This window comes from Saccopteryx bilineata, chromosome 1, assembly GCF_036850765.1.
Source record: "Saccopteryx bilineata isolate mSacBil1 chromosome 1, mSacBil1_pri_phased_curated, whole genome shotgun sequence".
NCBI classification, from domain to species: Eukaryota; Metazoa; Chordata; class Mammalia; order Chiroptera; family Emballonuridae; genus Saccopteryx; species Saccopteryx bilineata.
Window position 1 is genome coordinate 284,679,714 of NC_089490.1, and position 25,403 is coordinate 284,705,116.

Here is a 25,403-nt window from a genome sequence, read left to right on the forward strand (position 1 = left end):
AGCAACCACATGAGAAAAAAAAAACCACGAAAAAAAAAACAGGTCACATTAATTTGAATTTTATCTGTTATTTAACCCCCTAGATGCAAAATATTATCACTCCCACAGGTAATCAATATGAAAATGTATTAATGAGAATTTTATGTTTGTTTTGCATAGTAATTCTCAAAGTTTGGTGGCTATTTCAGACTCACTGCACACTTCTTTACAGAAGAGCCGTATTTTAACTGACTACTGAACTGGACCACGAAGGTCTAGACGCTAGACTCTAGAGACATCATTATATGAGCTGAGATGGGGGTCTGTGCACAAAGACAACGTCTGCTTTCAGTTGGCTTTTTCTCATTTTAGGGAACAAACGTCCCCAGTGACAACCAGCCTAGGTGTGTATGAATTACTGGTTTCATCCACCTCACCCTAACCTACCTTAGTTCAACATTCACCTGGGGAAATAAAAAAAAACAAAACAAAAAAAAACAATCTTTTTTTCTACCTCTGAAATGATAAAAAGCATGTGATAAATTAGAGCTGCTCTGAGAATGTAAATTCCACACGTCCACTCTATAAGATGATTAAAACGGCACCAAGGAACTTGGTACATAAATTCCCGTGACACTTTTTTTACCAAAGGGAGGAAGAAAAACATATCTGTTTGCTGTGATACAAAACTCACAGCAATGCCTTATAAATTTTTGCACTCTTAATTGCACGAGTCAGCTCATTATCTGAGTGATTGGTGGTTTAGAGTTAAGCCAAATAAAATAGACAATAAATTATATATATATATATCAAGCAGCAGAAAGCATGTGCTCTTACCCCAAAACTGCCCTCCCTCTCCCTCCCAACCATGGCTTCATAACCAGGCATTTTTAATGTGATAACAGGGGAAGAAGAAAGAGTCTTGTGGACCTACTAAGAATTGTCTAAGGCAAGGGTCCCCAAACTACAGCCCGTGGGCCGCATGCAGCCCCCTGAGGCCATTTATCCGGGCCCCACCGCACTTCCGGAAGGGGTACCTCTTTCATTGGTGGTCAGTGAGAGAAGCATAGTCCCCATTGAAATACTGGTCAGTTTGTTGATTTAAATTTACTTGTTTTATTTTAAATATTGTATTTGTTCCCGTTTTGTTTTTTTTTACTTTAAAAGAAGATATGTGCAGTGTGCATAGGGATTTGTTCATAGTTTTTTTTATAGTCCGGCCCTCCAATGGTCTGAGTGACAGTGAACTGGCCCCCTGTGTAAAAAGTTTGGGGACTCCTGGTCTAAGGCAAATATGTTTTTAACTGGGGTTTCCATGAGCCACTGGTTAGAAAGTGAAACGTACTGAGCAGCAGTGCGATCACCCTGGAGCCTAGAGTATAGGGATCTGAAGAAAGTCTGACTGCAGAAAAACATGTGGAATCCCAGTACCCAGCAGGGAGGTGAGTAGCTCAGAGAGGCAAACTGGCTTTTCAAAGCAGGGGACTGCACCATCCAGGGACAAAGGCCCAGCTAAACCATCTGTTCTTAACACTGTCTCAGGTCTGGTGCTCCCACCTCAGTCCCACACCCAGCCCTGCCCCTCTTCAATTTACGCAACACCAAGTAGCCAGTGTGAGCCCTGCAGACCCACATCCCTGCCTCACATAAAGCCTTTCCACTTGGACAAAACCCCTCCCATGGCCCGTGGACGGTGCACACTCTGCCCGTGCCTCCCCCTTCAGACTCGTCTGGACTTTCCTCAGGTCTCAGCCAGGCTGAGCCTCTCCCCACTGCTCGGCCAGCGACACCCATGCACCCTTTTAGCCTGGGCATCAACACCACCTCCCGTGGGAGAGCCTGGCCTGCCCCCCACTCAGTCACCTTGGCTCCAGCACCTCTGTCCCCCGCAGAGCTATCAGTACATACATAACTCTTGCAATGCCAGTTCTCCCTGCTAGCTGGGGGCCAGGACCACTCTGCTAGGAAAGACAGGACAGACTCACAACAAAGACCCCAGAACGGTGGACTTCTGTATGCACTCCACTCATCTGGACACTCTGCCAGGACAGTGCATCTGTCATTCATCAGCCCTGTCCTAGTAGCAATGACCTTGACACTGTGTCCATCTCACTTCCTTAAGCTTACCTTTATAGCATGTAAATAGGTGAGAAGACTGGTATTACAGTTTCTGGGGTTCACTTTGTGGAAACCAGTAATACGAACGATAGCTACACCCTACAAATACATCATATCCAGGATTACCTACCAATACCCTCCCTCTTCTAGAGTCTCTATGATGAGGAGTCAGTCCCTGCTTGTGCCGGAACCGAGGTCCTGCCCAGCCCCCACCGCACTACCTCCAGTGCTGGCCAGACGCATTTTCTAGATTGCAGGAAGGGCATCCGAATTCCACCACCACCCCAGCCCTGAGTGCCCAGGCTCCCTGGCAGCCTCTAGAGCCAGCCCAACTATGAGGCCATATTTTCCACATGGGTGGGAGCTCATTTAAAATGACTGATTTGAGAAGCTGTTTGCTTTTTCAACCCAGGCTGAGGTATACAAGAGGATTTTCCAGAACTTGGACCTATTTCTTTCATGAATCCCAAGGTAGATTCTCACCTTTTAGCAAACCTGTTTCACCTAAAGAAGCACCACCACCCCAAAATTCCAAATGCATTCATTCATTCTACAAATATTGACTTAGCCCTTGTCGGCTGTATCAGAGCCAAGAAAGACACAGAATTCAAAGGTGAGGACATGGGCTTCAGAATCCAGCCAACCAGGCTCCAGTCCGCTGACTGGCCACATGGCCCGGGAGAGAAACAGTAACAGCAGACAGCCACCGCCTGCCAGCCGCTGTTCTAAACACTTCACATGCGCTAACTTGTTTAATTCTAACACCAGCAACTAAAAATGTCCCCCTTTACCAGATGTGAGAAATGAGGCACAGGGCAGTTAAAGAACTTGCCCCACATTACAGCTAACAAGTAGTGGAGCTGGGTTCTTTTCCTTTCTTTAAAAACAACAACCAAAAATCCAAAGCTTTATTAATGTAAAATGCATATACCATAAAATGACTTACACCCAGACAAGCCCATCCTCCTAATTCCATATAATTCTGCCCCTTCCGTCACTTAGCCTGAGACACAGTTTCCTATCTTATAAATTGCAAATAAACTCTAATCTGCAGAGCAGTGAAGGGGCTAAATTCATGAAATGAGCATTAGTAAAACAATGTTGATAACCAGCAGAGAGAACTGCTTCACAGCCTGAAAATGAATAAAAGGCAGCTCGTTCTCAGAATTTAATCTAATCAGAGACAAAGCTAGTAAATACCGAAAACAGCCATAATAAAGTGCAGAGAGACAGAAACGACACAAGAAGTGCTGATAAAAGTACAAAGGGTGATTGTGTGTTTAAATGAGTGAAAATCTGTGTTTCTTGAGCTGAAGTATTTGCTAAAGAGAATGCTGAGCTGACTGTCAGGCTAAACTGAGAACAGCCCCTTGGTTAGGCGAGTCCTTTTTTTTTTTTTTTTTTTTTTTTTTTTTATTCATTTTAGAAAGGAGAGAGAGAGGGAGAGAGAGGGAGAGAGAGAGAAGGGGGGAGGAGCAGGAAGCATCAACTCCCATATGTGCCTTGACCAAGCAAGCTCAGGGTTTCGAACCGGCGACCTCAGCATTTCCAGGTCGATGCTTTATCCACTGCGCCACCACAGGTCAGGCTAGGCGAGTCCTATGTAATTGTCCCTTATAACTCGAGGCAAAGAATCCTGCTCGCTGTGGACAGCGGTCTAAACCCCTTGTTCGGGAGATGGGTATGACCATCTTTAAGCAAACCCACACACTATCGGCTTCTAAACTCTCTGAAGCAGCACTTTCAAGGATGAAGTCAGTGCACTCAACCTCACACTTTGTCCGGTCTCATTCTACAAAGCTTCCCATTTGCTGAGGACAGTCATCGCCTCACCGACACTGAAACCCTCCTGTCCAACTGCTCCCACCCTTGCAGCCCGAGTCCCCCTGCCAGAGCCAACGCCCTGACACCTAGGAACACCCCTGGCCTGCTGGGCAAGGGGCACCTTTCAGATCCGTGCCTGACAAGTGCCCCAAAGACAGAGAGCTCTTCTCTAGGGTCTTCCAAAGCAAAAGGCAGTGTTATCCAGACATAACCCACTTTCAAATACATTTATGGCTCTCATGAACACAATGACACCAACTGATCTTTTGTTTGCTTTAAAGAATAAACTCCTTGCCAGGGGAAGAACTAAGAAATGTAACCTCTGATTTCAAAGATACTAGATGGCCAATAAGAGCCTTCACACACTCATTACCCCGGGCCTTGACTGGCACAGGGACAATGTATGGATCCCTGGTAAGAGCTGAGGGGACTTAAGAGTAGCTTGTTAACAAAGTGACATCTGAGGAGGGAGAACAATCCAGCAATTGTTGAGTCCAATTTCCTGTTCCATATCTTCCATGACAAATCAAAAACAAAAAAATAAAAAACAATAAAAAAGGAAGAAAAGCACCCATAGATTAGGACAGACACATCCTCAACTGCAGCCCCTGTCAGGGGCAATAGAGATTTCTTACACTTGGCGATTTCACAAAAGTGGTAACAGTAGCTCTCTCACACAAAGCCCATTATCTGCTAACAGGCCCTGAAGGCATCCACTGCCTGACAGAACAGCTGCTCCTGGGACCCTTATCAGGAAGTCCCCGCCATGGTCACTAAGGGTAGGGTCCCTTTCTCCCCCCCACAGCCCCACCTCTGTACTGGAATGCGGAGCTACCGGGTTGACCTAGGACTAAAGGAGTGTGAATGAGGAAGGGTCTCAAGCAGGTTTCTCACCCAGGTACCACTGAGGGGGCCAGACCACCCCTTGTTATGGGGGGGCCATCCTGTGCACTGCAGGAAGTCTAGCAGCACCCCCGGCTTCTACTCTCATGATAACCCCACCCATAACTGCAACAGGCAGAAGTATCTGTAAATATAGCCAAACGTCCTGGTAGGGAGGGCAAAATGACCCCTCCGCTGACAGCTTTCTTCCCTTTGGACCAGTGGCTATTTCAGGCCCACAGACACCCCACCAGGAAGCAGTTGTATTTGTTTAGTTTTCAGTCAAGCTTTTTAATGAACAGATCAGAAAATAACAGTGCCTCATCACGGTACATTCAGACTACACGCTTCCGAATAGAGATCAGCTTTTGGTGAATTGCTTTTCTATGACATTTGCAGCTCTGACCTGAATTTATCCAAACTCTCGAAGGAAGTGAACTCAACGTGATGACTGACAGCAGCAGTGGCCAGGACAGGACTGTGATTATAGAGGCTGTTTTAAATCACTAACTACTGAGGACCAGATGTCAGAAGTCAGCATGGTCAAAACCACCCTGTCGTCTCTCCAAACTTTCCTCCTCAACCTCCATCTTGAAGCTTTCTGCCATCACTAAGCGGAAAGCTGACCTTCTAAACAATCGCATCCCCTACATCCTCCTGGACGTACTTCCTGCCGTCGAGGTCCGATCTACCCCTTCTCCGAATTCCTGGGCTAATGTGAAGGAGAAATTATGTACACATGGAGGGAACCAGGTCATCCATGATTTCTAATAACCACTTGAAAACGTCTACTTCCTCCTTTTCTGTTCTTCATTTGCCTCTTTGTAACTTTATTAAATGGTGGAGCCAGGACCCAAAACAGAAGTCAAAACAGGGCATGTATTTATTACACTGCTTCTCAGATGAGAGACAGAACAAACCAACAGAGTAAGCAGAAGAAGAGTGGTGTGCTCACAGGAAGCATAACACAGGCTGGGGGAACTCAAGCCGCAAGTATCAAAATGCTAGAGAGAGGACCAATGAAGCTGCCCCTGATCACTCCGTCTGCCGATGACAGCTGACCAGTGACAACATTTCCATTTACTGGATAAAGAAAAAACAGAAGGCACAGGACAATTTCACCCATCCTTAAATTTAGGTGGGGTTGTGTGTGGAGTATAGGTAAATCATTTAAAATAATTAAACTAAAAGAAAGTAGAGATATAAAGTGGGACCTGTGTTAAAGCTACCATGCCACTATACACCAAGAAGACAAATCAAAATACATCCACGCTAGTCTCTCTAAATGTGGGTCTCTTGCCAGAGAGAAATCAATATGTACATTAGGTATATGGATGTATTAAAAATGCATGGACATTAATTTTATGCAATGTGTTTTATATACATTTACATAAAAAACAAAGCCACAACGGAATATTATTCATCCATGAAAAGGAACAAAATGTTACATGCTACCAAGTGAATGAAACTCAAAAATCTGCTAAGTGAAAAGTCAGACACAAAAGGTCACATAATGTAAGATTCTATTTATATGAAATATTCAGAATAGCTAATATCCCTAGAGACAGAAAGCAAATTGGTGATTGCTGGGGCTGGGGGCTGGGTAAAAGGTTGGAATGACTTTTTAATGGCTTTGGGATTTTATCAGGGGGTTAAATTAGGTCATAAAGATGGAGCCCTGACCCAACAGTATTAGGGTCCTTGTAAGAAGAGACACCAGAAGCCTCACTCATGCCCTCAAGCTCTCTCTCTCCTCCATGCTGGGACACAGCCACACAGCAGCTCTGCAAGCCAGGACAAGAGCTCTCACCAGGAACTGAATCAGTCAGCACCTGAATCCTGGGCCCCCAGCTTCCAGAACTGTGAGAACGCAAACATCTTTTGTTTAAGCCGCCAGTCCGTGATATTTTGTTGTGGCAGCTCAGGACAGTTACGATCAAACCCATTTTACAAACAGGAGCATGAGGCACTGACGGGTCACTAGCTTGCCTAAAATCATACATTGGGCAGCGGGCAGCGTGCTTCCACAACCTTCCCCTTCAACTACATTCTGTGGGGAGGTCCTTGGTCATCGCTGAGTGAATGTTCAGTGATAAAGTGGGGTGGGGCAGTATGGCATCCAACTCTCAAACCTCACAGCTCTGTAAAAAATATAGAGTAAACTTTTAACCATTTTCTCCTTTCAAAAGACAAAAATTATCCAGCTTCTATCCCAAGTAAAACATAAGGAATGAGCCAAAAAGACTGAATAACATGGGGATCATCTCAATCTAGTTTCACAAGATCGTTAATATTTTTCAGAAGCAAGCTAAAACTAACCCAAAGGAGCCTGACCTGTGGTGGCGCAGTGGATAAAGCGTCGACCTGGAAATGCTGAGGTTGCCGGTTCGAAACCCTGGGCTTGCCTGGTCAAGGCACATATGGGAGTTGATGCTTCTAGCTCCTCCCTCACTTCTCTCTCTCTGTCTCTCCTCTCTCTCTCTCTCTCTGTCTCTCCCTTCCTCTCCTCTCTAAAATGAATAAATAAATAAATAAAATTAAAAAAAAAAACTAACCCAAAGGAAAATATAAGCCATACCATTGCTTTTTTTTTTTTTTTTGCTCCAAAGTTAAATGGCAGAAGAAAGCCCTTTTAAAAAGCATGAATTTTAGTCACTCAAGTATTATAGCTTCACTATTTAGAAAGGAGCAGCCCTTTTGAGTTCTGTATGGCCCACTCAGGAAAAAACAAAATGTGCTGCATTACTTGTCGACATTTGACAAACTGAGACAATTCAGACATCTACATATCTGGCCTCTCTTTAAAAACTAGAAGGCCTGGCAACACTGAGCCTTAATTTTTCCAGGTCTGTGAGCTACAGTCAACCGCAGTCCCCACCAGACCCTATCGCCCTCAAGTGGGCTCATTTCACTCACTGTCCTTAGCTACTGGCCACTATGAGCCACTGTTCATAACCCTTTTACATACTGCCTCATGGAGTCTGGGTCTCAACACAGGCTTTAAAAAATGTGTTATTTTGTACAAAGTGCAAAGCTTTTGAAGGAAAGTGTTTCAATTATTTAATGGGCTTGTCAAGCAGTGCTCTTAATTAAACTTGGCTCAAATCAAAAGGAAAATGAGTATGTTTTCAGGCTAGTCTCGGACATAATATATTGAATCAAATCTTAATTCTGACCAAATGGCAGAAGAAAGCCCTTTTAAAAAGCATGAATTTTAGTCACTCAAGTAACTATTCTATTTATAGCTGCCAGGGGTTAGGGCTTCCTACATCTTTCACCCGCGACCCTACCCCACCACTAACATATGCATACGTGCACGTACACACACGTACACATACACACACACACACACACACATGCACAGACACACCCTATGTCACCACCTCAATATTGAATTTCAGCCTCCAGCAAATCAGACTTTTCCCATTAGTTTGGTTTGGGATAATTCCTGAGCTATAGGCACGCTTCCTGGCCAGCTGCCCACTGAACACCGGAATGCAAGGAAATTCTGTTTATTCCTCAAAAAAAAAATAATTGATTCTATCTTCTCTTTGGTGTTTATAAAGTTCACCAGAAAGGAGCTTGCATTTCTCACAGTGTTTCCATTCTTTTGCGATTGATTTCCTAACACAAATGTCAAAAATTGTTGCTTTCTCCCCAGTTATAAAGCAAATGACTTTCATATTCAGAATGGAAAGGTGCTTGCTAAAAATTCACCAAACAAAAAAGGTACAAGCAGCTAGCAATAGTCTCTAAAAACTCCTGCCAATTACTTTTAAAAACCCAAACCTTGGGTAATATAACCAACCAACTCTTCTCTGATCTGCAGTCGAGCAGGGAGAGGGCTCCATGGTAATTCGGGCAGGAAGCCAGGCCATTGTGCCAGCAATTGCTGGTGACATTTCAAACTATGATGTTCTGCTCCACCTTGCCTGGCCATCTGAAACTCAAGACTGAGTGACTAATTTCAAGTTCTGCCTCCAGTATTGGATATTCTCCTCCTTCACAGGTCTGTCTTTGGAAAATCTGCATCTGCAGGGTGGAGACCCCAGGAAGCAATAAGCCAGAGACGGGGGAGGAGGCCAGGAGAGGCCGTTCTGCACAAAAGCATGATTCGCCCTGGGCATGGCCGAACAAGCTGGTGTGGGATATGGGCTTGAGTGTGACCAGGGACCGCAAGAGCTGAAGTCAGAACAAAAGCGACCCATTAGAACCACAATACATCTGTACATATTAAAGTTCAGAAAAAAGGCTGGCAAAATCAGAGCTGCATGTAGAGCAGGCAAAGGCAAGCCTACAGCTACTTGGGGTGTGCGGGGAAAGTGGGGGGATGAGGAGACAGCTGCCGAAGAGGCACGGCAGAGGGAAGAACCTCCGCAATGTGGGGTGTTCTCTGTACCTCAATGTTGAATGTTTTAAATGATTTCACATACGGCAAGAAGCAATATACAACACCCAGCCGGCCTGGGCTCCTCACTGGAAGGAGGCACCTGGGAACGTGGACTTGGGCAATAAGGGAGGTCAGGAAAGGCAGGGCAACATCTGTTTGATCCTGACAAAATGATAAAGACCTTAATATTAGGCACCGCTGGAGTCCACTGTGCCGACTCCACCTTCTGGCCACAGCCACGCTATGTGACTCGGACCCGTAACAGCCTCCCAAGGACCTTCATGAGCTTCTGCTGGGACACCCGACAATGCCTGTAGTGCCCATTTATAAAAGAACCTCATGATGATAGCCAGCATCAGTAACCCTATACTCTCGCAGAGTAGCCAGCAAAAGAACTAATCAATAGGTCCCATGACATCTCGGGGCCAGTGGTGCCCAAGGAGGCCTATGTGGCCCATCTACGTCATTGTTAATTCTGCAGCCTTGATATTTTTTGCTGAAGCTACTATTTTTGTTTTGCCCACTTGCAATACTGAGTTTGTAGCCTCAAATATGTCTTATATTTGAGGGATCCTAGACAAAACACACCCGCAACTGAGTACACAAGCCATGAAAATAACCTTGAAATATGAACGTTGCCCAGTGTGGGATCATACAGCACTAAGAAAAGTCCAAATACTTGATACATTCAGTGTCCATCTTCCAGACTGGCAACCCCCCTGGCCGGGAGAGCTGTGATAAGCTCCTGAGATATCAACTCAGAAGAAAAAAATGAACACAGGCTCTGAAGTCAGACAAAATAACATGGGATCCCATCTACCAGCTGTGTGACCTGACTGTTACTTAACCTCTATTAGCCACAACTGATCACCTCTACAGAAGATTAATCATACTTGCTAGCATGCAGAGGATTCAATGACATGATGTCTACAAAGGGCTTAGCAGAGTAAATGCTACTGAGTGTCTCATAAATTATTATTGTTAGTTTTAGAGGTTTATAGTGTCTAGATAAATCTTAGGGACATTTCAGTTTCACCAGATAATCAATGGTACCTCCTCGGTGTCCTCTGGTGCCCCCTCCCCCACAACATCATGGTCTCAGGAAGGCAGAGGTGGGAATCCCACTTGAACCCAGATGTCAACTTTAGCACAGCCTTAGTCTCACACATGCCAGGCCCATCACAGGTCCCTTGGCACAATTGAATCACACTGAATTCAACGGTGGTCTTTAACAAGTAGAGATCTGTGAAGCAAAGAAATCATTCACCATATTCGAGTTTCTTATTAATCTGAATTAACTAAGCTGGTAAGCACTTGGTGCCAGCCCCTTACAAGCTGCATGGCTTGGGCACAGTTGTTAAGTCCTAGCCTTGGTGACAATGTCATAACTGAAGCCTCATGACCAACCTATCAAGCCCAGATTTCCATCATGAACCATCTGAGACCTTAATTCCATGTCAGGGTCAGCTAATGCCCAACAAATTATCCACTTAAATTAATTTTATGTCAGCAGATAGAACACTTTTATTCTAACAAATCAGATATCCCATTTGGAGTCTTGCAGAGTCCATTTAAGTGATTCCCAATCAATAAACAAAGCATCCATGATACAACAGTTCATCTACAGAAATATGTCTCATTTACAGCATTTTATACGTTAGAAAGCAACAAAGTTATTGCATCTCACTTTAGATCCAAAACAACAACAACAACAATAAAATGTTCTGCCTTTCCTTCTGGAACTGTAAGTGCACAGAATAGACCTGTTTACACTGTGAAGTGGATATTACTACAGAGGACACACACCAGAGGTTTGTGATTGTGTGATCTACAGAAAAAACCCTGTAGTGTCACCTGCTAATACTGACTGTTGGAAAATAAATTTTGAATATCTGTCCCCTTCCCCCAAAAAAGCAACAAAGTCAAAGAACATCAGATTAAGTTTTAGTCCCTTTTTGTCCTCAGCTAGAAGAGAAAATCAAAGGTGAGAAGCATGGGAAGAACTCACTCCTCCCATGATGTACACTTCAAACACCTTATAATTTTATATGTCAGTTATATCTCAAAACACAGTAAATTAAAAACAAACAAACAAACAAATAAACAACTCCTCAGCCACCGAGTAATTCCAGGAACTTTAAAACAAACCCAACTTAACTTCTCTCCTGCCTGAAGGTTTGGGGAGAACAATGAAGGTGAGAACTTGTAAGTATTCTTCCACTTATCTTCAGCAAATGAGAGTTCCGCTTGCTGATTCAACAGCCTTTACCAAGCTTTCAGTGATTCGTTACTATGGCTTGCAAGAAAAACAAGTGCTAGGTAAAAATTAAGCAGATAGAAGAAGCACACACTTACTCATCAAAACTGAGAGAAGTAGCAAAGAAAAGAGAAGGTGTGGAGTTCGCGGGTCAGGTTTCACTTAGCCTCAATTCCAAGAAGTCATCTCTTGCTTCATCAGGATCCGTAACCGGAGTGCTTGGTAATTAACTAAAACAATAAATGACAGGGACAGTCCAGAGAGCACAGTGCGGATCTCCAATGCTGGCCCTCTGGCCTTCTTCCATCTCAAACACACACCGGTTTCCGGTGCTCTGTGACAGAACCTGTCCAACTGTCTACTCCAATGCTGTTTTAGGATAAGTGCAAGCTCATTAAGGAAGCCTGGAGAAAAATTACTTTATCCCACTATATAATAAATATTTTATTTATTTTTCTGTAATACTACAGAAATCAATTTTGGAATAAATGTAACTAAGATAGAACTATAGATTTAGATAGATAATATAGTTAAGCTATAAAATATAATTTTCACCTGATGACCCCCTCATTGCTGCCACCACCCTATGCCTGACTCAAATTAGGGCACTGTCAGTGGTTTTAGAAGTCTGGGAGTTCATCAGAAAAATCCCCTGCCCATTCAGTCCTGTTGAGATACTGATGGATGACAGGAATATCTTGTTACACAGTTGCTCAACACCCCAAGAAGTCTTGGCTCTAGCAAACTCCAATATCCATTTGCTCACCTGGCTAGACCATATGGGGCTGTAACATGTTAGGGCTGGGACATCAGCAGCATTAACCATGCAAAAGTCATTTTATTTCACGCAGTTTCTACATCAGGGAAAGAGAACAAGAATAGGAAATATGCTAGTTACTACCGTGATGAACAAGAGTTCAAATGCACCACGCCTGAACAAATCTACCTCAAATGACTCCAGATATAAAGTCACAAGTCAAAAAATATTTTAACAGTATTTAAATCTACTACAAAGAGTAAACAAGGAGGACCATAAGAATCTGGGCTCTTAACCACCATGAGACAAAGTATTTTATCATGCAAATATTGTTAGCCTCTTTCCTTCCTCCCTAGCGAGAAGAGAGAGGGACAGACAGGGACACAGGCAGAAAGGGAGAGAGATGAGAAGCATCAACTCATAGTTGTGTCACCTTAGTTGCTCATTGATTGCTTTTTCATATGTGCCTTGACGGGAAAGGGGAGGCTCCAGCTGAGCCAGTGACCCCTTGCTCAAGCCAGCAACCTTGGGCTCAAGCCAGCGACCCTTGTACTCAAGCTGGTGACCTCAGGGTTTAGAACCTGGGTCCTCAGCATCCCAGGCCTACATTCTATCCACTGTGCTACCGCCTGGTCAAGCTGATATATATTTCTTTTTTTTTTTCTTTTTTTTTTTTTCCATTTTTCTGAAGCTGGAAACGGGGAGAGACAGTCAGACAGACTCCCGCATGCGCCTGACCGGGATCCACCCGGCACGCCCACCATGGGGCGACGCTCTGCCCACCAGGGGGTGATGCTCTGCCCATCCTGGGCGTCGCCATGTTGGGACCAGAGCCACTCTAGCGCCTGAGGCAGAGGCCACAGAGCCATCCCCAGCGCCCGGGCCATCTTTGCTCCAATGGAGCCTTGGCTGTGGGAGGGGAAGAGAGAGACAGAGGAAGGCGCGGCGGAGGGGTGGAGAAGCAAATGGGCGCTTCTCCTGTGTGCCCTGGCCGGGAATTGAACCCGGGTCCTCTGCACGCTAGGCCAACGCTCTACCGCTGAGCCAACCGGCCAGGGCCTGATATATATTTCTTTAATGCTTCAAGGAGAGGACCTGAAAGGAAATTTAGGGAGTGAGAGGTAAAACACCAGGAGGAGAACTCACAAAAAGCCTTCAGGCAGAGGGTACAGCTGGATGCGAGTATTCTAACTAAACCAAACAACATATGACTTGAATGATAAACAATGATTTAGAGTTTGGATTCTAAAACTTCAACACTAAGGAGTGCTTCCCATCACCGGAAGAGATGGAAAGCAATTAAGAGGAAGAGTGAAAAAAGTACCAGTGAGATCCAAATGTAAGCTGTGGCCACTAAAGTGTGGACACAGCACAGAGATTCTCAACTGGAGCCATTCTGTGCCTCCTTCTTCCCCAGGGAACATTTGTGATGTCTGCAGATATTTCGGTTGTCACACCTGAGGAAAGTGAATGCTACTAGCACCTAGCGATTTGATTCAGGGATGCCGCTCAACATCCCACAATGCACAGGATAACCCCCAACTACAAAAGATTGATCCGGCGAAACGTCAACAGTGACGAGGTTGAGAAGGCCCAGAAAGAAGACACACTTGTCCAGATCTGAAAAATCTAAGGCTGAAAACTACCAGAAGGCAGAATACCTTGGCCCTTCGCCCACATCATTAAAAGAAGAAAATGTGGGAGGAAATAAAGAGGCAAACCTGCATAAAATGACATCATCATAAAAGATGTAGCGTTATTTGCACCTAGCACTCAACACTGTTATTTCAAAGTTCATGGAAAGATTTCCTGGGGGTAATTAATTAGAATAATAAGCCTTAAAGTCAAAACACATATACGCACAGACACACATAGACACATACATACCAGTGTTTGCACGTGACCCAAATCCCTACCGTTAGACCCACTACCACATAATTGCTGTGGCCCAGGGTTAACTCCCAAGAAGGACACTTGCAATGCAAAGGAATGAAAACTAAAAGGAAAACCCACACAAACAATACTCTAAACAAATGGCCAATGGCTCCCCAGGCAGCACAAAGCTGCATCCCTAGAGTGTGCTTTGGCCTTAAATGAACATTAGCAACCACACTGGGATTTTCTGGGGACCACACATAAATCAAGAGCCCTGCTATTAACTGTAAAGAAAGCCTCTCCGCTCCACTCAAACTCAAAGAAGAACCTAACAGTGGACACAGAAATCTGGTATTAAATGTTAACTTCCTTTGTGAAACAATGCACGTCATTAAGAGCCTAACAAGAAGTTATGAAATTTCTCATCATAAATACATCATGACAGGGTGCCTCAGCTGGGCCTGCAGTTAAGCCGCACTGACACATCTCATAAGACTTTTGCTGTGGAATAATAAGTAAAAATGAACAAAACCCTTGGATCAAACATCTCCACTCCCAGAAGAAATAATCACACAAGTATGCAATGATAAGCAAGAATGTTTGTGTGCGGTCTTCTATAAAAGCAAACAAAAAGAAACTATTTAAAACGGTCATATAAATGATAATACCTGCCCAGGAGGAATGGGCTGGATGCCTAGAACTGGACACCTAGGTCCCTTTGCCTTGGGCTGCAGGCACAAAGACAAAAAAAAAAAAAAAGAGTAAACAGAATTTCCTCGAAGAGTTAATCATGGTCTGAGATGAAAAAGAGATTATTTTTGAACTTGTAGTAAACAGGAGTTATTTGATATGAACTATTGCTTACCATTAATAATATTAGTAAAGCTTCCCCATACCCCAAACAATGATTTTGGCTATTTTACTTTTAAAATAGAGAAAACTCTCCTCAATTGAAAAGGAACGAACCTGAAGCATGCAAAACAATGACTATTTCAAGAAAATGTTTAAAAATCAGTTTAAGGAAATAAAAACGTTTGTGTGATTAGGAAAGAAAAAGTCACACTCACACACACACACATACACACACACACACATACACACACACACACACACACACACATAATCCCCAATCAGATTTTTATGAAGACTATTTTATGGCCAAAGTGCATTAAGGTATCGTCTCATCTGAAAACACATTATAAATAAATCAACTTCTGTGTTCAGTTTTCTTTATAATATGCACAGTATTAAAAACTGTGAGAAACAATTTAAAAAATATTTAATTGGCCTAGAGACTGTTTTAAGAAATGGTGAGATTCATGTTATGTCAGATTAGCCTGACCAGGCAGTGGCACAGTGGATAGAGCATCGGACTGGGATACGGAGGATCCAGATTCGAAACACTGAGGTCACCGGTTTGAGCACAGGCTCATCTCACTTGAGCATGGGCTCACCAGCTTGAGCTTGGTTGCTGGCTTGAGCCCTAAGGTCACTGGCTTGAAGCCCAAGGCTGCTGGCTTGAGCCTAAGGTTGCTGCCTTGAGTAGGGGGTCACTCACTCTGCTGTAGCCCTCCAGTCAAGACATATGAGAAAGCAATCAATAAACAACTAAGGCTGCAACTAAGAATTGATGCTTCTCATCTCTCTACCTTCCTGTCTGTTTGTCCCTATCAAGTCCCCTCTCTGTCTCTGTCAAAAAGAAAAAAAAGTCATGTCAGATTAATGACAGTGACAATAAAATTACAAAATTTTATTCATCTTGCAGTATCAGTAACTTACCAAATGCAGTCCTATTTATTGCTTTTCAAACCTAATTATCGCTATGAGTTTTGTTGACAATACCAGTAACCAGCCTTAGGCTTCTCCAAACTAAAATTAATAATAATAATTAAAAAAATCTAAGAACCACAATGACTCAGGAAAGGTTTTTTCCTTCGGCATTCCTATCTGAAAATCGTCATCATAGAATTATTGATTTTTGTGAAATATGAGCAAGAAGAATAGATTTATGGCACACATATATGGAATATATGTCTATTATTCATGCAAATGTCACTAGCCCATCAAAAGGATAGCCAGACATGTAAAATTATAATTATCTTCATTCACCTTTGATAGTCTGCTGACTTTCAGCAGTAAAAACAGTAGCTTTAAACCTTTTTCAACTGTGTCCTAATGAAGGGATATTTGTCAAGGTAGGGGAATAGATGAAATATTAGTTACTAGTTTTTAAGCTTGAGTCATAACTTTTAAATATTTAGATATGTGATATGGGGCTTGCATTTGCACTCCTGCCCGGGTCCTAAAAACGACAGCGGCTGCCTGTACACGTGTAAGTTTCTTGACATTTAAAGCTTTTCTCAGTCAACTCCTAAGTGTAAAACCATGCCAGGTGTGCTTTTACACAAGCATATACAAAGGCATAGAAAGCATATACCACGAATCACTAGGAGTAGGACCCAAGGAGCCTGGCCTGTGGTGGCGCAGTGGATACAGCATCAACCTGGAATGCTGAGGTTGCCAGTTTGACACGGGGGTTGCCCGGTCAAGGCAATAGACAAGCAATCAGTGAACAGCTAAGGTGAAGCAACTATGAGTTGATACTTCTCGAGGTCCACCACCTCTCTCTGTAAAATCAATAAAATTAAAGTAAAGAAAAAAAGAGTGAACCTAGGGAGTTTTTGTCTTTTGCTTATGGCATTTTCTAAATTTCCTAAACTTGATGCATATTCTTTGCAGAATTAATAGAAAAATGGCTTTAAAATGACAAAAAACAAACAATAAAACCCCAGCATATCTGTTTAGCAAAAGCTTTTTTTCCAGCAAAAACACTTTTAACTCTAAATATATCCTTAGTAATCTAACTTAAATATCTATAAAGCTAATGAAGCCCCAAAATGTATGGTAGGCCACACACATGAGTATACAGTCTACTAGACAAACTTCTTTTTAACGGAATTTTAACAAAGTAGATATCACAAACACAGACTCTTTGATAGAAGTCAACCTCTCTTCACAATGTCAATGGATACTACTCACATGTTATTTAACTGATCCCCCCAAAATGACATTTAAAAGAATTATGGGTTCTTTTGGGACCCAATGTTGGGTAAGAGACCAAGTAAAAAAGCTACATTCCAACATCTCATTTTATCTTGGCCTCTAAATCACAGACAAGTAGTAAAGACAAGTGTGCCTACCCCAAAGTGCAAGAATTTAACCTTGCCTACCTTTTCTAATATAAAAATTATCACAATGTGAAATGCTTTTATACTGCGGCAATTTTCAATCCTGAAAGCAGCTACCGATGCTTGGGCGAGGGCAGAGGTAGGTAGGAAGGACCCCTCCCAGACGCTGCTCCCTGGTCCGGGCTGTGTTTCAACAGACACATCACAGCTTGGCCACTAGAACTAGAACACCTCTTCCTGTAACTGGCAGAGTCGGATGATATGCTGATATGTAACATGAGATGCCAGGTTGAAATTGAGGACTCGTTTCTTACTTTTGGCTGGTGGAGACATTTTCTGAAAAGCCCTTATTAGCAAGGAAGCCAAATATTTCATTCAAGGAAGGCTCTTTGAGAAACAATCCTCTCTGCTGTCATGATCACTTCACGAGTATTAATAAGCTAACAAGTAAAACACAACCAATATGGAGAAAACTTGGGAAAGTGGCCAGAATCTTTACTCAGAAGATTCTTGGCCCTGGCCAGGTGACTCAGTGGTAGTGTCAGCCCAGCATATGGAAGTCCCAGGTTCAATTCCCAGTCAGGGCACACAGGAAAGGCACCAATCTGCTTCTCCACTCTCCCCCTCTTGTCTGTCTGTCTCTCTCTCTTCCTTTTCCTCCTCCTGCAGCCATGGCTCAATTAGAGCAAGTTGGCCCTGGGCGCTGAGGATGGCTTCATGGCCTCTGCCTCAAGCTAAAAAATGGCTCCAGTTGCAATGGAGCAAGGGCCCCAAATGGGCAGAGCATCGCCCCCTAGTGGGTTTGCCAGGTGGATTCCTGTCTGGGTACATGTGGGAATCCCTGGCCAGTTGGCTAGCAGTAGAGCATGGACCCAGAGTGTTGAAGTCCCAGGTTTGATTCCCGGTCAGAGCACACAGGAGATGCGACCATCTGCATCTCCTTTCCTCTCCCTTCTTTTTCTCTCTCTCTCTTCCCCTCCCACAGTCATGACTCATTTGATTTGAGCATGTCAGCCCTGGGTGCTCAGGATGGCCCCACAAAGCCTCCTGTTGTGAGCATGGCTCCAGATGGGGGTTGCCAGGTGGATCTGTTTGGAGTGCATGCAGGAGTCTGTCTCTGTATCTCCCCTCCTCTCACTTAAAAAATAAAGGGAGAGAAGATTCCATCAGAAAACCTCAAACAGAAATACTCTAGTAATTGAGCATTAGAATTGGGGAGAAAAATGAGTCATCCAACCCTCTTTTAATAAAATAGGCAACTTCTCAAAAACCCAGTTTTCCAAGCACCTTCTTACACAAGTCTTCCTGCCATCCTCATAAGATTCGGGCCAGCAGCTTTAGAAACTGTGTTTTACAAGTAAACAGAAGACACTTGTCTTTCCCAAGTTAAAAACCAAATAAAAATTAGTGGCATATTCAAAAGCTGATTCACATTTTCCTGCTGGGCTTACAGTGTTTCTGGCGTGTGGGTCACTTGTTTTCCCAAACTCAATGCTGTTTTCAACTCAAAAGTCATGTACTAACTGCCTACTGTACATGGCACTTTGCCAAAGGGCTAACAACTCCAACAGGACAGGACAGAAATGCATGGCCAGGATGTGAGGAGCAGAGGCTCTGGAGGTAACCTGTCTGGGTTCAAGTCCTGGCTGTCATTTTCTAGCTGTGTGACACTGGGCCAATGACTTAACCTCTCTGTGCCTCACTTTGTAAAATTCTTCACAATTAATGAAAAAAAGTTATGAGCATCTCCCCTCCCACCATAAAAATATCTGTACGTGAGGGCAAAATAAAGGCTATACAAGGACAGAACCCCATCTTTAAGGATCTCTCAGTACAAATGAGGTAATAAGTCTATAAATGGGACATTTAACCTATCAAGGCTGTTGACTCATTTGCGAAGGGGGGAGAAAGAAGGTATGTAAAGTCTCTAGCTAACAGAAGTAAAATTTCCTAAGATGACCAGGACAGAAAGGCAGAGCCAAGTTCAGAGCAAAGGGAGCAGGGGTCACCGTGAACTAGACCTGTCAGTGGTGCTTTCAAAAAGGAGCTGGACAGGCAGGCCATCTGATCTTCAGTGAGGGCGGCACGCACAAAGGTGCTGGAGCCGGGCTGGGAGGGGAGCCTCTGGAGTTGAAGTCATTCGGGCAAAAGAATGAAGAGTCATAAGATCAGAAGGCCTGGAAAACCGGACTCAGAACGTGACCTTGATTCTGTAAAGTAATACGGACATGCTTTGGACAAAATTCTGGAAATACAAAACCTGCCGCAAGTGGACAGGTTGAATGGAAGCAAATTAATAAATGCAACCCAGCACGAGAACTGACACTGGGGGATGTCTCTGAGGCCGAGGCCTCGCTGCAGTGTTGAGCACTGGGATGTCATTCACCAGAGAGAACCACTCATCCTTAGTTAGTTTCTAAGTCACTATAACTAAACTCTTATTATGACTCATCTATCTACCGCATGCTAAGCGCTCTGTAAATCTTATCTCAAATTCACCCAAAAACCATGCAATGGCAACACTACTATGCCCACTTACATAGACCAGAGAAATAAAGGCCAAGAAAGTCAGGTAACCTGGCCAGGCTCCCACAGGGGGGAGGGGTACAGCCGGGCTCCCAGAGGCCAAATCTTTTCTACTTTTAAGGAGTTTTTCCTTCTGCCTCGGGGCTTTCAGGCACAGAAAAGTCTTGCCAAACTTAATGTAGACATCATGCATTGCTTATTTTTAAATGCTCCCTGCAAATTGATGACTAGAAAATGTTACGTAGCAGTTACCCTGAATGCAAAGTTTTGAAACTGCTTCACAGTAAGGTCCCCTCTCCTACCAATCTCAACAGAAGAATACATTCAAGTCTCCTGTCCTTATAGGTGATGCCACTCAAAGCCAGAGGCTCTGGAAAAGCAAATACTTCACTTACTCCCTGCACCATTCCGGTTCATATGAAGGCCCTGCCCACGCCAGTTTGTGCCCGATTCTGTGGAGAAGTAAGAGCAAGAACAGCAGGCCACGTGATATGGGGGTAGCGGCCCCTCCCTGCGTGTCCTGGCCGCTGACATCAGAGCTCCCTGCTAGCAACAACTGTCTAGATCACAGCTGCTCCTGGGCTTTGCTGTTCCCAATGTGACAGTAGTCAAAAAGTGTACTTAGCAATAGAAATCTTCACAGAGTATACAGAAAAGGCAAGACAAACACTTTAACTCCAATGTGAGAAAAAGCAAATGCTCTGACTCAATTATACAATCCTCAAAAGCATGGGCTTCAGGAGTAGGTGGAACGGGAAGTCCTCAGCGCTTCCCCTCTACCTGGGAGAGATGATGGGGGAGGAGGGAAGGTCCTGCCAAAAATAACAATATTTTTTTCTTTTACCAAGATAAGAAATATCAATAAGCTCTAAAACAAAATAAAATATGATTTAAAAAATATAAGCTGCCTGACCAGGCGGTGGCACAATGGATAGAGCATTGGACTGGGACGCAGAGGACCCAGGTTCAGAACCCCGAGGTCGCCAGCTTAAGCGCAGGCTCACAAGCTTAAACGTGGGGTCACTGCTTGAGCATGGGATCATAGACATGACCCCATGGTCGCTGGCTTGAGCCCAAAGGTTGCTGGCTTGAGCAAAGGGTCACTCACTCTGCTGAAGCCCCCCACTCAAGACACATACGAGAAAGCAATTAATGAACTAAGGAGCCACAGCAAAAAATTGATGCTTCTCATCTCTCTCCCTTTTTATCTGTCTCTGTCACCAAAAAAAATTGTTAAAAAAATAAATAAATAAGCTCAAGAGCTCTCCCCAGCTTAAAAAGTTAGTTGAACAACTTCAGGTAACAACCAAACCCATGATCCTGTCCCAAACTGAGTGGAAAGGACGAAGGTGCTTCCACTTATCTTCCAAGCTGAGTTTGTTCCAAACCAGAGTGAACCAGGCTGTAAGAAACAGTGGTAAACAGTCCAGCTGTACCTAACGTTTATCCCTTAAAACATTGACACCTGCACTTCCTGTATCTGTATTTATGAGTATAATTTGTGTACATTTTACAGATGCTGAAAATCAAAGCATTTGTTTATGTCTCATTAATAATCCTCACAAGATCTTCTGCTTGATCAGCCATTATGCCACACCTATTCCTAAAACAGAAAACAGTCTTCATGAATTCGACCTGTAGGTACTTACTGGCCCCTGCAGTGTTCTAAGCACTGTACTTGGCCCTGGGGACATACACACAGCGTCCACTTCGGAATATCGACAACATGTGCGCACAGTAGCCTTCTCACTTCACTGTTTGAGACTTTTCTGCTTTTTTTTTTTTTAACTGCTTTGGTTACATATAGCAAAACTTAGTTGCTGCCTGAACTGAACTTAACAACTTACCTCCAAATGGTGAAAAAACAAGTTTTCCCGGGAGTGCACACAATTGACTCCAGAGAAGCCATAAAAATCTAAGGCGTGCCATGAAGAAACAAACTCCATCAGGGAGTGTGCAATGCTCCATTTCTCCAGTCCCAGGATACCTTTTCACGTCAGTAGCCATCAGCTGGGGGACACAAGCCTCGTGGGCTTCCTGCTGGCCAGGCCGGCAGGAAGTTGTCTGACGCTACTTAAAGCAGGCCCTTGCAGACGAGAAGGCTGTGCACGCGACAGGGACGGGAATTCAGTCCACGAGGCAACGGCTTTGTGGGTGTAGCTCAGTGTTCTCAGCTAGCAGTGATATTGTGATATTGCTCCCCATAGTTCATTTGGCAATGTCTGCAGACATTTTAGTTGTCACAATTAGGAGGCTCTACTAGCATCTATTGGGTAGAGGACAGGGATGCTGCTCAACATCCCATATGGCACAGAACAGCCCCACTAAAACAGACTAAATCGGCCCAAAGTGACAGTGATTCAGTTTGAGAAACCCTGGCCCTGCTCTAAGTAGCAGCCGCTAGTCACAGGTTACTTCTACTTCCTTAGTACTTGGCCATTCATACATGAAGCTAACACATACAAACAGCTGGTTCAATGTTTGTTTGTTTTTTCTCAGTTGTTACCATTAGCTTCAAATTATTGTCCAATAAGCAATAAGTCATTATGCCTAAATCACAATGGGAAGAGTTACCAAACAGGACACCACTTAGTGATAAGGAGGCCCTACAATTTTGCTGTCCTTGGATACATATTATCTCCATACTGATGTTTCTACTCTAACAGGACAGAACAAGATCTGTTACAGGACACTAAACTGAGAGACAGGATCTATGATACAGGCGTTTGTCTTCAATTAATACAACTGTGTGTGGCCAGCCTAACTGGTGTTGCTTGCCTCCACCTTAGGGGTAGAACTTTGAAGGTTGATTAGAAATTCATTAGAAAATTAAAATTATAACTTTAAATAAATAAAAGTGTCCCTGAAATGAAAAACATCACCAGCAACAGAGGAAAAAGGCTCTGTATTCTATATATAATAAGCTCTTCAACCTTGGGCAAGTGATTTAACATCTTTGACTAAAATTCTTTATCTAGGAAATGAAGGAGATGCGGTGATGATCGCTAAAGGCCAACTTCAGTATTATATTAATCACTGAAATAAAATCCAACAACCAGGTTTCCTTACAACGAACCAAGGTATAGTGTAAGGAAAAAGTTTTTCAACCAGGTAATGTAGGGGGCAGGTTGCAGCTGTCCCATGTTATCCTGCAGTTCCCCCCACTTGCACTAGGGGGTAGAGTTCTTCCCAAGGGGAGGCCACAGACCTCCTGTAGTCCACAGACAGGCTGCATGGGGACTGGGACCCCAACAAACCCAATACAAATTCTATGTCTCATCAAGGGATCCAGAACAGACAGAAACAAAATAAAGACAAAAAAAGTTAAGAGTTAGTGTCCTGAAAGCAGAGGTTTTCTTACAGATACTGTAAATGCAATTAAACAAGCCCCCTGGTCTTTAAACATTGCTTAACCTACACTCCTGCAAAAAGTTCTGATGTTTTCTTACAGCCATGAAGTTCTATGGATTAGAAAATGCTCCAGTCTCACAATGATAGATTTCATTCTTTAAAAAAAATAAAAATACAAATTAATGGGTGTTTAATTGATGGATGATTAAATTCCTTTCTAGCCCACCTCTCACAGAGAATATGGGTATCACATGTGAAACGCCACTTTGAAAAAACTGGGTGTTACTATTACACAAGAACATATTTCTCACTTTGATCATTATAGTTGTCTACCTGGGCACCCAAAAAGCAGAATGACTTGTATTATATTCAATTAAGTCTGATAAAGCAAACTGGGGAACACAGAGGCAACCCCCAACAATCCAATTTGCTGGACCATTCCAAAACTGTCCTGGATTTACAACACCCCCCACCCCCGCTTTCAATGAAAGTCACATCAGACTCCCTTAAGTCAACTAAGTTTACTTTGAGCCACTTCAAACCTCAAACTTAAACAGAATTTATTAAATAAACACAACCAAGAAAGGAAAGGGAGCCAAGAAACCACAGTAACTCTGGGTCGCAGGGGGGAAAGCGGGGGTCTCAAGTCAAGGATTTCAAGTAACTGTGGTGTCGCAACCTCAATGACCCTAAAAGGGGCATCAATTTAATCTTTTAAGATAGCCATTGTCTGCCCTAAATCGGTTCCTTTACATTCAAATTCAAAATCTGCCAAGAACAGTCAGCACAAATACATAATCTTTTGACCCATCTTCTGGAATGAACTCAAACCCTAAAAGAGCACTTCTTGGTGAGAACTGAAGCTAGACTCCAAAGGTTCGGCGGGTAGAAAAACACGGTGAATGATTAAACTGTCGCCTTCCCCGCTTACATTTCATTAAGCCGTCTCCCCTGGAAGTATTTGCATCCTTCTCACAGGAAGCCCGCACGTTTTGCAAAGGAAATACCAGACCTTTCTCGGAGAAAGGCACGTCCTGGTTGAACATTTTATTGGGCTTCCTACACCCAGGCAGTCGGGCAAGCAGATGTCCTGGCCGGGCCCAGCCGCCGGCTGCATCACCTCACGGGCGCCGCGGGGACACCCGTGAGTCAGCCACCCACGCAAAATGAAGCTCACCTTCGCTACCTCCCCGGGCAAAGTGGAAGCGCGGGATAAAACAAAACCTGCCTCGGCTTACTCATCGGAGTAATAGTTGTCTAAGTTGGGGCGAGGCGGGTGATTTCAGGCACCTCCCGGGAAGTTTCGCCCTCTCGGGCTTAGGAAAAGGTACGGGTTGGCGCGCGGCGCGATGGGCAGATCCCTCCCTCCAGGTCATCGAGACCAGGTCCGGGCAGGAAGGGAGCCCGCGCCCTGTGCTCAGAAAGCAGCCCGAGCCGGGCCGCGAGGGCACTCACCTCTGGGAAGAAGTTGTCCATTGTTCCAGTGCGTTCCCCAACTTGCCCAAGTCAGGCGTCCAGCTCGCGGAAGTCAGCCCAGCAGAAGGTCCAGGGAAACCATGCGTGTTACGGCGCGACTCCCAGGAACTTGAGCCCGCGGGGCTCCCCCGCTGCCATCGCCTTATCCCCTTCTCGTCTTTCGCACCTTTTGTTTGCCTAAACCCAATTCTCTAACTCATCCGTCCCAAACGCAGCCTTTGTCTCCTCTTCCTCCAAGTTATTCACTTACGGGCGCAGCGCACGCGAGCGGAGAACAGCTGGTGGCACATTCTTCTCCTAGGCTGGGGGAGGACGGCCGGGGACTTGGGAATGCGCCCCCTCCTTCTGACCTGGGGCCGGAGGCGCTGGGCTCGAGCAGAGGGGACAACAGTCAGAAAGCGAGCCCGGAGTTTCTCCCCGCGCGAGCGCCTAGCCGATGAGTATACGGGAGCCGTGGTTCTGGACGCTCACGGCGGCTAAGTGCCTTGCAGACAGGAGCACACGTCCCGCCTCGCTCCGCTCGCCCGGCCACGCCTACTCCCCCTCCTCGCCCCGCCCCTCCAGGAGCCCAGCCCTCAGCCAACCCCGCCCCGCGCTCCTGCAGAGTTGGGAGCAGCCGAGAAGGCGCGCCCCGCCCCACCTACCACCCAGGTTCCGCCCACTCCGCGCCTAGGCAGCCCCAGGCTTCACGGCGGGCGGGGAGGTGGGGTACTAGCCGCTCTACTTATGTCCGCTCCTCCCCACCTGGGGGCAGGCAGCAGGAGTTCACTCTTCCCTCTG

General features: G+C 44.6%; 1 protein-coding gene across 2 annotated transcripts in view; it reads right to left on the reverse strand.

Moving 5' to 3' along the window:
• Window positions 1–25,150, reverse strand: part of MYO10 (myosin X) — a 219,954-nt gene extending 194,804 nt beyond the window's left edge. The window contains exon 1 of one of the 2 annotated variants that reach the window (XM_066243997.1): window positions 24,603–25,150. In XM_066243997.1, the coding sequence (XP_066100094.1) occupies window positions 24,603–24,623 (21 nt within the window). In that variant the 5' untranslated portion in view covers window positions 24,624–25,150. Of the gene's footprint in view, window positions 1–11,548; window positions 11,568–24,602 lie in introns of those variants that run through there. The other variant, XM_066244007.1, reaches the window with a different exon arrangement.
• Between the last annotated feature and the right edge of the window lie 253 nt (window positions 25,151–25,403).